Source organism: Ptychodera flava, chromosome 14, assembly GCF_041260155.1.
Source record: "Ptychodera flava strain L36383 chromosome 14, AS_Pfla_20210202, whole genome shotgun sequence".
In the NCBI taxonomy this organism is placed as follows: domain Eukaryota; kingdom Metazoa; phylum Hemichordata; class Enteropneusta; family Ptychoderidae; genus Ptychodera; species Ptychodera flava.
The window spans coordinates 18,893,472-18,906,622 of record NC_091941.1 but is presented as its reverse complement, the minus strand read 5'-3'; the positions used below and the strand labels follow the sequence as shown (position 1 = coordinate 18,906,622).

General features: G+C 39.5%; 1 protein-coding gene across 1 annotated transcript in view; it reads left to right on the top strand.

Moving 5' to 3' along the window:
- The window catches only part of LOC139149637 (calmodulin-lysine N-methyltransferase-like), a 41,818-nt gene that overhangs the window by 27,996 nt on the left and 671 nt on the right, over positions 1-13,151 (top strand). Inside the window, exons 9-10 of the mRNA XM_070721472.1 lie at positions 4,219-4,282; positions 5,437-5,565. Coding sequence (XP_070577573.1) covers positions 4,219-4,282; positions 5,437-5,565 — 193 coding nt within the window. The remainder of the gene's footprint in view (positions 1-4,218; positions 4,283-5,436; positions 5,566-13,151) is intronic.

The following is a 13,151-nucleotide window of genomic DNA, read 5'->3' as shown; positions in this document are numbered from 1 at the left end:
AGCTTTTCTGCATGGGGCTGTGATTTAATGTTTGGGCGAACATTTAATCGCAGTGTAATCTTTATCTTGTTCAAAATTGCATATATAGCCCCGGCAGGTAGTTATAAGTGTGTACACAGACCTAAATGACTACATTGCCACCAACTTATTTTAGTAAAATCATAAAAATAATGCTAAAAGATAAAGCTAGTGGGGCTTAAGATTGGGAACACCTTTGTGTTTCATCAAATGTAAATACAACATACTAACAACAAACTTGAAGTTTATCAATGAATGAACAAGAACAACAACAATAAAGTCCAGGTTTCTCCTTCCAGAGGTATAAAAACTATCTCAACTGTCCTGGTGGTTGTAACAACTCAGTTCACACTACTCCATTCAGGCGGACTACACGTGCACCAGAAATGTAGCAAATACAATTATAAATTCCGAGTGCAACCATATAGACAGTAGAGAAACTACCGTCTATGATGCAACAGAGGCCAACAGCCTGCATTGTTTACACTAACTAGGCCAGGTGCAGCTCTGCACCATGTTAAAACAACTCCCTCCACTGGCTTCAACACGAAAGTGTGCATTTCTGCTCTATTTTTTCAAAATATTCATTCCCCTGGCAATTTTTACCTTAAATCGATTTGTAGGATAGTAACTTTTTTAGGTCAAAACCCCCCCACCCCCAAACTAAAAGAATTAAGTTTTTTATCCTTCATTGAACTTTTGACGTCGCCCCTTATGACGCCACATATTGTACCTCATTAATTATGTGCATATCTAATTTTGAGCGAGTCAATAGAGCTAGAGGTCTGATTTTTGGTATATTGGGATAACTTAGCAATACAATTATTTTGACAAAATGTCACGTGACCTCGATGACCTTTGACCTCAAATATACATATTTGTCCATAACTCAGTAACCACAAGTTGTACACCCTTCATATATGGTATGATGGGAGACCTTATGATGCTTCATACTGTACCTCATTAATTATGCGTATATCTAATTCTGAGCAAACCCATAGAGCTGGATGTCTGTCATACATATGCACATAGATTTGTTCTGTGATACGATCCAATAAGGCCGCCATGTGGCCATTTTATTACGATTTTTTCATCTCCTGAACTACAGCTCAGACATGTATCAAGCGAATTTATTCAAAAGTATTTTTATCACAGACCTAATGAAGAGGACTCTACCCTTACCGAACTTTTAGGCCTCCCGCAAACTGTTACTGCAAATTTGCCGCAAGCTTTGCAGTAAATTTGCAGCAAACTATTTGCCGCAAATATGCGGGTGGTTCATTTTTCAGATGCAAATTAGGTTTCTTGTGAACTTGCTGCAAATATGCAGCAAACTCCCTGCCGCAACGTTGCTGCAAACTCTTTGCAGCAAATTTGCGGCACAATCCTTGCAGCAAACTTGCGGCAAATTAATTTGAATGTTACTGAAAATTTGCCGCAAACTCCATACAGCAAATTATTTTATTTGCGCTGACCATTGTTTCTCGTGAAACTGGTATTTCAGAGTTTAGTTGGATAAACACATCTTGTGCTGTCCACAGTCGGCCATATATAAATATTATTTATCCAACTTAACTCTGAAATACCAGTTTCACGAGAAACAATGGTCAGCGCTAATAAAGTTATTATAAACAAAAAGATGACAGAGAAAAAAAGGTTAAATTCAATTGTGGTACAATTTATTTTATATGCAATGTTCATTTCATGCCACATAAGTGTCATGATCATGTCAAGATTTTCTTTTGACTTGAGAAGTTTCATGTAACATTTACATTACTGTCAAAGGCTGCGATTTGGCTTTCTGTTCTCTGAATTTCTTGTCCCTTTACTTAGTGTAGCAGCAATGCATTCTGAAAAATATAAATCGTTCAGGAAGAGTGTAAGTCTTTACCGTTTGACCAAACATTGTAAATTTCATGAAAGAAATCGATAATTATTTGAAAATGAGTCAAAATCAAGTTGAAAAATTGATGCAGAAAAATGCATAAATACTCATGATCGAAATTAAATTAATGACGATTAAAATGTCCGACAGCGGACAACTCGCTGTATGTTGTTTACATACACGACGGCGACAATCTGCAAAAATCTCAGCACTTACTGTAAGTAACTGTTGTGAAACGAAAGTGAATTCAGTATGAATCAGTATTCAATGAAAATTTATCTTTAGGTAAAGATTGCAATACAACGATTACAGAACATAATTATAGCGATCGATGTACAGACGAACGGTACATTGACTTACATTTCTGAACGGCTCGCAGACGCTGGACGATTCCCGGTCCGGTTGCAGTCTATTTTTTACATCCATGGTCTCACCGTGCTGTGTGTAAATACCGTACTCAGAAAATATAGTCGGCATCTTTACTGCCGCTCGCGTTCACAAATTTAGAACTCCGCCTGTCCCTGGTACTGTATACACGTTTTTGCAACTATGTGATATCATTTGGCTGGCGATTCCATAGAAAGATCACGAAATTGTCCACTAGAAAACTCCCTGCTCACAAGTACGCAGCCGCACTGGCCGATGGTACTAAAATCTAACTTCGCGCCGATCAAGCCTCATGACGATAACGGAAGTGCGATCTATAAATCATTACGCGATTGATAATGTAGTCCCGTTTTTAAATGCTGGAATTGACTCTACATCTGCACCAATCCGTTATATTTCATACTTAATATAGCATTTGATTTATTAGTTTAATGAAAATGGTTATTTTTATCATAGAAAGACTAAAAAGAGAGTAAAAATTCTTTCATCACGAAGAATCAATATCAATGTGCGAACTGACCTTGATGAACCGTGACCGGAGAGTGTCAAACATGTCGGCTGCTCGCAGCTGATACACAGGACGTGTTGGACGTTGGTGAAGCGGCGCTTTGAATTTTCGTACAGCGACTCGGGATGGAGTGTAATCCTAAACCTCAAATTTGTGCTCGGCAATACAACTCTAACGCTGAAAACATGGACAAAAGCCTTTACCTCGACCCATGTTATCAGAAGGCGAGATTTTGTCAGCGGGATCGATGGGACAGACTGTAAGCTGCAGTGCATTGTACGTACCGTATACATGTACTATATTGATGGGATGAATAGCTTGGAGCACAGCCACTACTCTGCTTGGAGGTAGCAGCGGAAACATTACTGTACAGATTTGCAGTAACAAAAGTCTACGACGTGTCCTTACAGACCATCATCAAACGCACATTTCGTTCGAAACTGTTTGCATTTTGGTATCATTCGCAGAAAATACAGGGTGTAACTTGTAAGACAGACAAGTCCCTGTTTCAAAAATTTGTTTCCCTAAAAATTCAGTTTTCGATCCAACCATAATTTACCCAACCAGATTGTCAAAGGGCACTTTTATTACATCATGTCACTACAGTATATACTATAGATCCACTCTATATCCATGCAATGCTTTCACCAGCATAACTGAAGCTGTTCATTATCTAGCATACCAGTTATTATAATTTAAAAAGTCGATTGTCTGTTATGAAATAAAGGAACATAAAATATAAATGAAAGATCAATTTTATGTTGCTTACACATGACTGGTCACGAAGTGCAACAGTACTCAGTGTGTAGTGTGTACTCCCTGGTAATGAAATAGTGGGAAATATGTCAATCATGTGTTGCTGCATATTTGCAGCAATAATCTGGTTTGCCGCAAATTTGCAGCAACTTAGTCGTTTACCGCAAATTTGCTGCAAACTGACTTAAGGGTTTGCAGGAGGGTCACATCTACCTGCAAACTTCTGCAACTCCTTCCTGCAAGCTATATGCTTGCTGCATATTTACAGCAAACTTACGGCAAATTTGCAGTAGAAATAATTTTCGGTAAGGGTATCCTCTCTGAGGACCTGTAATCAAGTACCCATTAACAAGTGGGGACTGTGTCATAAACGATGACTTGTTGTTCAAAGTGATTAGTATAACTGCTATTCCAGAATTTTCATGTAATCTAGCTAAAAAAAATGATGGTTCAAACATCTTGAAATTGTATATGTTTTCATAGTTTACAACAGCAGACAATATAGTAGAATATGTCCCTTCATATATTTTGACATATATATATATGCCTTCAGCTCGAAGTTGTACGGCTCCGCGAAAAATACTTGTATATAATCGTGTGCATGTACTTCTCGTCGTATGGAACTATCATAGATAACGTTGACTGCCTCTCTTTCTATCAACAGTTTGTTCTTTGACCAATTCAGGGAAGATTTGCTTCATGTCATTTACACTCTACTGAAAGCTGATGTAAGTGAACAGTGATCAATAGTTCTATATTGAAACATGAGCACGTCAGTCTTTTCCGTCATGCTATTGCCAGAGTTTTCTATCCCTCTTTTTTCCAAACGTTATATATCTAGTGTTTGCAGCGTGCAGTAGTGATTGTTGTCAGGATATCGTCATTTTTAGCATTCAACCTTGTGTGATACCATGTATACTCCAGTTGGGGTACAGTAACCTTTTGTTATGGAAAGTCAGTGTCAAATGTCAAAGGTTGAATGGTAATATCAATATGCAATAAAGCTGGTTAGTATTGAAAGTTACATTAGCATGAAAGTCAATGTCAAATATCAAAGGTCAATGACAGTATCAATATGCAATAAACCTGGTTAGTATTGAAAATTTACAGTAGCATGAAAGTCAATGTCAAAGTTCAAATGACAGTATTGATATGCATTGATGCCGGTTAGTATTGAAAAGTTACGGTAGCATGATACTGCACGCCACGTTACCATTGCAGGGAGTGTTACAGGGTCAAAAGTTAACGGTTTACAATCAAATATTACAACTTCAATTTATCATAGAATGGAAAATATAACTACTTTTCCAGGCATGTTTCTTCAAGGCAGGTCATCAATTTTATTCGGCCAATCGTCAGGATTGACCTACGAGTGCTTCATCTGTTTCAATATCGTCAGAAAATAACGAGTTTCATTTAATCTACAAGACCCTTGGGACCCAGTCTTCATCATCTGCGGGCACCTTTCAATTTCTATACTTGAATACTTGTGTCTGTCCTCTGAATGATTTATCAGTTAATTCCTACAGTGAAGTCAATCTTCAATGTTTATGACCCTCTACAGAGAGAGCGTCATGAGACCTCCTGCCCTGGTTTGATTTTTTTCCCCTCATAAATTTATTGCATTGATATTTTGTAACAAACATGGGATGAGCCACTGTGTGAAGTTTGTTCAATGTTCTGTGTCTGGTTCTTGTAAATCTTGCTTCGTTCTACTTGTAAAGAGGTCAGTGTAGACTGTGAATTGATTTTTCGTCCCAAGGATGATAATTTAGTCGCATCATTTTGCAAGCAATTACCGGAAGACGTGAAGCGTGAAGCGTGACAAGGAGATAGGGAGAAGGCTAATTTTAAAAAAGACGTTAATCTGATTGGTTTGCAGGGACTGGTTACTGTGCTGGCCCCATGCAGGGGTAACACTCTGGAGAAATTCTGTGAGATGGCCAAGGATGGATTTGAAGTGGAGAGAAGAGACAATTATGATACCAAAGTGTGGGAAAAGCACCTACAGGTGAATTTAGAATCTCTTGATTTCTAATGATACCCCAGTTGATGTGAGAGTGTTGTGTTTTGCAGAAAGGAAAGAAAGTCTCAGTAGGATGGCTGGGTTTTTCATCCAATGAAGTTAATTATTTTCACATGGCACACTCTCTTGGATGTAGCATAGATATTACAATTGACATGAAAGCTTGGCATATGGATGCTTCTTGTGGCTAGGACACGATGTCCTTGCCCGCAGCTCATCCCTCCTGGCCAAATCCAGTCTCGTCAGAATGGCTCCCCAGTGGTCTGCAATAGCATATCCTTCCACATTTGTAAGGAGGGCGATGTCTGGATTAAAAAGACATCAAAGTTGAGAAATGACTCGTAAAGTACAAGCAAGAGAAGAAATGAATTTCTCCCAAGATGGCCACTTGGGAGCTCCTATGGTCATTTATTACTGAACTGTAACTGGACCCAGAGCGGCAATCAGTGTTACATGTCTTGAAATAAAGCCAGTTTTACTTTGATTTTTTTTATTCGGTTTCCTCTTTTGAAGCACAGAGGTGTTTAGTTTTTACTGATTTCATAGTAGAACAGCCCTCATATGTATCAGGTCAGAGCCTATGGACCCGTCTGTGCAGCTTAGAGATCAGGCAATTGATGATTGGCACTGAATTTGTAATGCTGAAAAAAGGATATATCGATTGCAGTTGAAAGTCAAAACAGCCTTTACCAGTCTTTCAAGATGGAGACAAAGTTACAGTGTTGAATTGTAAGATACATGTACTGATGAAATAAATCTAAATTGTACTATCGGCTTGTTTCAAACTTGATTATACATGAAATCATGTTATGATATTTATTCATATCAATATTCAAAAATATGTCGCGACTTTGCACACTTTGTGTGTCCGTCATCAATTTTTCTCAAGTACTGTACCCATTAAAAAGACCTTGGGAAACGTGAACTCACTGTATGGATATCACCCTCACTAGCAGTGTGTTTAAGTCAATCTTAAAGTCAGCAGTTTGACTGAAATGCTAAAATAAGTTTTTTGAGTTCAGTTCTAAAAAGGAAAGAGAAGTGAAATCAAAGTACATACAACACAAAGTAACTACCATGGCACCATTTATCTAATCGTCTCAAAACGGACGAACTACGAGCAGACCTACGAGCTCGTACGAGCGAAGTACGAGTGACGTAATGTGCCGTACTTTCAAAGTACGAGTGACGTAATGCAGGTCCCAAAATCGACAAAGTGAGCGTCAAGCTGAGCGTGGAAAAACAAAAACAGCGTCGAACTGAGCGTTGAAAAAAAAGACAAAATAGGATTCGAAATGAACGTAGAAACATGCCAAACAGAATGTCAAAGAGGGGTTCTGAGTACGGGTGCTAAAATATAGCAAATATGCGAAATAAACACGTAATGACTTGACTGATTTCAGCTTGAATATAGCAAGTACGGGAACGAGTTCAAAACGTCTTTCACGTGGGTAGGCCCTACTACTGACTTTGCAGCACTATATTTATAACACTGTTGACAAAATCTCAACAACAATAAATTGTGGGTTCATCGTAATTGGTATTGCATGCATTAGTGAATTTTCAAAAATGACATTCATAATTGCATATATTTCAACTTGGGTAGCAAGAAAACCGACGACTCTGAGTGACTGGCATTGGGCGTTCGTTCGTGTGCAAACATCGCGTGCAAGTTAGACGATGGGCGGTACGGTGGGAGTAGGCAATAATAGCGATAAACAAAACGGCCAGTTTAGCCTACCCGGGATATTGTAATACATACGTCATCCACCCTCTGATGTGATTTTCCTCTAATTAACGCCAAATAAATAAATATATTTGTAAAAATACATTATTACGTCGACGCCGACTTCATTGACGTCGACAAATCGACGTCAGCATTTATACTACGACTGATGCCTGGAACTTATCTACCAAACTGAGTGTAGCTAGGTAAGTTTGGAATGTGATGAGTTGGTTTTGAGTGATGTTTTTTTGTTGTTCAGGAGCGCGAACGAACGAATGGAATAAGAAGTATCGAGCATGGATATCTTGTATGGCTTCTGCAAGTTCCACGGTGACAAACAGGAATATTGACCCCACAGTGACCTGACTATACCATTATTCAATAGGCGGGGCCGTAATCTCAACAATACACACCAATAATAGTGTGGTTCCGATAATGTCTTTTTCAAAACTTGAAGTTGAATGCGAGGTCAGAAAAATGTTAGTCTTTAAAATCATTGTTGAGTAGAGGTCATTTTCAAATAGACTGTACAACATGAGGTACACACGGGTGCCACAAAAACACCCGCCAACTCATAAAATCCTTCATATTATTCATTGTACACTGTGATTAACATAATGTGGTGATCAGATTATTTCGAGGTCATAAGCTGACTCGCGAGCCACGCAGGTTTTATGTCTGTGAAATCATTGCACTTTCGAATTCGAGAAAGTAAAAAAGATTTACAACGGCGGTAGGTTCAAGTGCATTACAACCAATCGAGGTCTCTTCCTTGATGTTCGGACATTGCAACCTCTTCTTTGGTTCTTCTTTAACAGCTTATTAATGTTACAATCGACGTCTGCAAAAAGTCTACCATCGTGGCGTATAATAAGTCAGAGAGAGTCGCGTCGTCTCTAGTCTCGCATGCCAGACCTCGAACCTGCATGCGACGAGAGCAGCGAAGCCGCGAGCAGCGAGTAGTCTCGCATGCCAGACCTCGAACCTGCATGCGACGCGAGCGGCGAAGCCGCGAGCAGCGAGTAACCGCAGGTTACGAGGTCTGGCAAGAACCAACTGCTCAGGAATGTGATGACGTCAAAAGTGGGCTGTCTTTCCTATGCTAATAAAAGTATAACTTTGGACCACCGCGTACAGACGGCCATAACGCATTTTCACTGTACTTGTCCACCACGTTTCACATATCTGTGCCGAAAAAACACTCAAGCGAAAATCTACGGCGAGAATTTATTTGTGAGGCCATTTACCACCAGCTCATCGGCAGTTGAATGGGGCCAAAATCTGAGCTTCGTTTGAGCGGAGCAAAACGAAAAAGCAAACTCCATAGAGGATGTCGACGATCAACAAAATGCAATCGCAAGCATTGAAGCAAGGCCGGAGCAATCTTAAAATTAGAGATTGGCCATATCTTGTCGGCAAATCCACGGAAACGTCGTCTCCGTCCAGATAATCTGTCATGGCTACCTCCTGCTTCGGTTTCAGGCTGTCCATCACCACTTTCTTCGACGGCATAGATCATTTTTGCAGATTTTTTTTTTCATCATGGCTACTGGGGATAGCGTAACCGTCTGAGGTCAACGTAAGGCAGTTTACTTCGAATGAACATTTCTGGATGAATGACACAATCATTCAGTCAAATTCAAAAGGCTATTTTTAGACGCTCCACCTACATTCATGAATAAACAACAGATGTACTCTTTCATCCAGCCAATTTTCGAAGCATTCTATTGGACAGTATATATAGCACGTCGGTTCTAGCCAGACCTCGTAACCTGCGGTTACTCGCTGCTCGCGGCTTCACCGCTCGCCGCCGTTCGAGGTCTGGCATGCGAGACTACGTCGTCTCCAGTCTTGACCCGTACGTACAGACTCGTCCGAAAGTCAAAGCCTAAAAGTATTCCTCCGCACTGCACTGAACCTGCTCTCACGACCAAAAAAATAATCGTACGAAGTTCACACCCGCTCCTACTTCCGAGTTTCAAATATACACAGAAAATGTGTCTAAGCGTTTCGTTTGTCGTAAAATCCTTTCACATAAACAAAAATCTTTCATCCATGGAATACAACATAGTCCTAAGCGTATTCATAAAAATTAGGTCAAAAGGCATGTGTGACTTATAGCTTGCATACGTCACTCGTAATATGCAAAAGTACATGAGAGAAAATGCCGAGAGAGTTTGACCGGTTGACCTCGCTGTTAATTTTATGCAGGAAATTACAATAACAATGCTTGGTCGAATGACGCAGTGCCTTGAGGGTGGGATCACCAGTGGTATATGGGGAGGAGTACCTTCCCGATGGTGATAAGTGGTGCAGATTACCGTCGCCTAGGTGACTGGCGTATACGCGTGCCAAAAGACACCTATGGTTGATTTCCTGTTGACCAGTCGGATGGCAGAGTTGCAAATACCTGGACTGAACCATTTGGTTTTTTGTGGGTGTCGGTGGTACTTTGACAATATAAGTAAAAATGCACATATATTGAGTTTATTGTCTTGTTTATGAGCGGCCAGTATTTCCAACAGCATAAATTATGTGCATTTGCCCTTGAAGGAATAAATAATTTTCGAATAAAACATCGCGAATGTAACTACATTCCTTAAGCTCGACGTACACTTAAGTGCCCCAAAGAACCATGAAATCGCCCGACTTTCGATTGAAGAGATGAGTTTTGCCAAACCGCGTATACAGAAAAAGTGGCAGATGACTTTATTTTTAGAATCATAGACAGTATAGCGAGATGTAAAAATGTGAAACAGGCTCCCCACCTAACTATCCTAAATGTTTTTGTGTCGAGTTTGTGTTTGATTCGTTTCGAAATGTGTTCCTACATTCTTATCCGATTGTTTGTGTTAATGAAATGTTTGTTTCGCTTTGGATATTTGTAGAGAAGTTTGGATTAGTGTGTACGGTAATGTTTTGTTTGTGTGGGGAAAGCTTATGGCGAGACGCAGCCGGACCTATGTTGTTACAAAAGTTGATAGAGTCGCCCTTTGACGCTTGCGTTTCGAAACCCGAGTGTGGTTTCTCATCAGTCGCAGTGTAGATTCTTTCCTTAGTTTGTGTTTGTGAAAATTTATTTTAATGCATTTTAGTGGTCTTGCTTTCCGATTAGCGAGGCAAGTATATTAATTTTGGTCACGTTGTGAGTCCGTTTGGCGGTTCGGTTTGTTTGTTCTATATTTCTTTACTTCGGTAAATTTTGTTTTGACTGGTGTGTCTTTTAGATTTTTGCGGAGGTTTGTGAATTTTTAGGCAATAAGTACCACTGCGGGGTACGGATTTTATGTTTATTGGATCAAGATACTTACAAGTATCCTGGTTGATGTGCTTGTTCTCGTACATTTTAATTAATAGTTCATTTACTTTGTTACTGTTTGTTCTGGCTTGTTGTGTATAATACTGAGTGTTACGTAATTGCCTTTCGCATTCGAGTACGTAATCGTTTGTGTTGACAATAACGAAAAACCGACCCTTGTCGAAGGGTTATTTTCCCAAAATTTGTCCAATGTTTGCAAGCTGGTTTATCGCGATTCTTTTGGCACGCGACATGTTTTGTTTCCTTGTTTGAAAGGGTATCTCTAGAAGTGCGAGTTTAGCAGCTTCAGATAGCTTTCAAGTTTTTGTTTTTTTGTTGTTCGTGGAGTCCAATTTGACTTTTCTTTGAATTGGTGTTGTTGCGATTGTTTGTGTCTCACCATGGATGTAAAAAAATCTATTTTTTACATCCATGGTCTCACGATGTAGCGTAGTCACATTATACGACTTTATTTGTTGAAATCCTGAGGTGCTTTTATTCTGTTTGGTTTTGTTGGTGTCCGAATGAATTTTAAGGCTTTTGCCTAGTACTATTTTTCGGAGTTTCATAGTTTGAGCGATGATAGGTTGTTGTTGAATTTCATGTTGTTGTCGGCTTTTCTTTGGAAATAGCTGATTTATTTCCACGGCCATGTTTTCTGTTACGTTACTGTGATTGTTTATTTTGTATTTAATGTTGTGTTTCAGTTGTTTGTTATGTGTACGATTTTTGTTATTTCTTTTAAGTGTTTGTGTGTTCTTTGTCATCTTATCGTATTTTTTGGTAGTTCCCTTTTTGGAGTATTTGGTGGCCCTGAAAAGGGCCGCTTGGTATGGGTTTTTGTTAGCGCTTGGCGCGTTTGTTTTGGCGATAAGCCTAGCTTTTTATGCTTCTTTTCGCCGATTCGATGTGCTTGGTGAGTAGGTGTTTGCCGCCTTCTTGTCACTGTGTGTGCTTACATGGACAGTCTGCATAGCCCTTGAATGTGGTCTCGATTTTGATCAAACTTACAATTTAGGAGTATATATCAAAACTGATAAATGATTTATGTGATTACTGTAGCTATAGATAGGCTACATTCAGGACGGGCAGCGACGGGCAGTAATTAGTAGGCAAAACAGGTGGTTTTCACCGTGGGCAGAACCCGGTGCAATGATACTGAACATTAATAGTAAGCCTGTCACCTTGAAGGTAATGCTGTAGGTGAAACAAGGACACACGATGGTACAAACAACACCACAAGTGAAACGTACACACAGAAATACACGCGTTCCTACGTTGTGCCCACCCGGGCCAGGCGATTAAAATATGACTGATACTGCTGGATAGTGTTAATTGGGTCGGTAAACAGTCAATTAATAGTTTACTTGACTACCTGGGTGATTGGCAGGTCGTGTCCAACGACGCATATGCAAAGCAGGCCAAAAGACAAAAGCCCCCAAAGTTATTGACAGCTGGCCAGGGGTCACCATGAATACGTAATGAAGCTTCACTACGCAGAAACTGCGTAGTCAAGCCCTTCTTAACCGGTCAAACTCTCTCGGCATTTTCCGGCATGTACGAGCCAGTACTCCTGCTCGTACAATGTCAATTTCGAGACAATTACACACCAGGGACGTAGATTTACTTGATATTCTAGTTGGCCAGACAAGTTAGTTGATACTTGTTAATGAAGTACACTCAGATCTCAATATTCGGATCCTGTAATACAGTAGGTGTTTCAGCCAGTTAAACTATATGTAAGGTGGTTATGAATGCCAGTCTTCACAGTAGTGCTGGAAAATAAATGTAACAGTCTTTGTAAAGCTTGTGCAAAGGATTCAAATTTGCCACTTAGAGGCTGCTGTTATGTCATGATGTAACAACCAACACCAACCCTTAGCTCAGTGCAGGATAGAAAAAACTTCAGAGTTTGGGGAGTAGGGGGGTAGCTTGGACACACAATGATCTTATCTAACAATTATGAGTTTCTTTCATTTAAAAAAAATGAGCACCATTTGATATTAGTGGATTAGGTGTCAAAGTGGGAGATGTGTTTTGACGCAAATCTTTTCTTTCAAACTTGTTTAAATCCTTCATTGATTGTTTGTTTGACACTGCCCTTACGGGAAATTTTCAAGATGCTTGAAAAATTCTGTGCTCTGATTGAGATTGAAAATGCCAGATAAGGCCATCCAGGTTATATAAAAATAACTTTGTTGGTCTATTTATGTACTGAATTAGGAGAGTAAATGTTCAAGATGGTTCAGAAGTTTTTTAATTTTCAGCAATCCCAGAAAGTTTAGCAGTTGTACTGGCAATGATCGACAATGTCACTTAAATCGTCAAGGATAAACCAGTGTTCCGAACTGATACGTACATTTTGTTGTCGTTCTACAGTACAAATTTGAACACAGTTCTTCCAATTTTTGAAAAACAAACATTGAATATATTCAGAAACCTGAGCTCCCCTTATTGTCAAGTTTTTTGCTTAATTCACTCCAGCAGAATGTAAAATGACTAACTGTGAAAATTGCAAGTATATGTGCCTCACCAGAGCCCTACAGG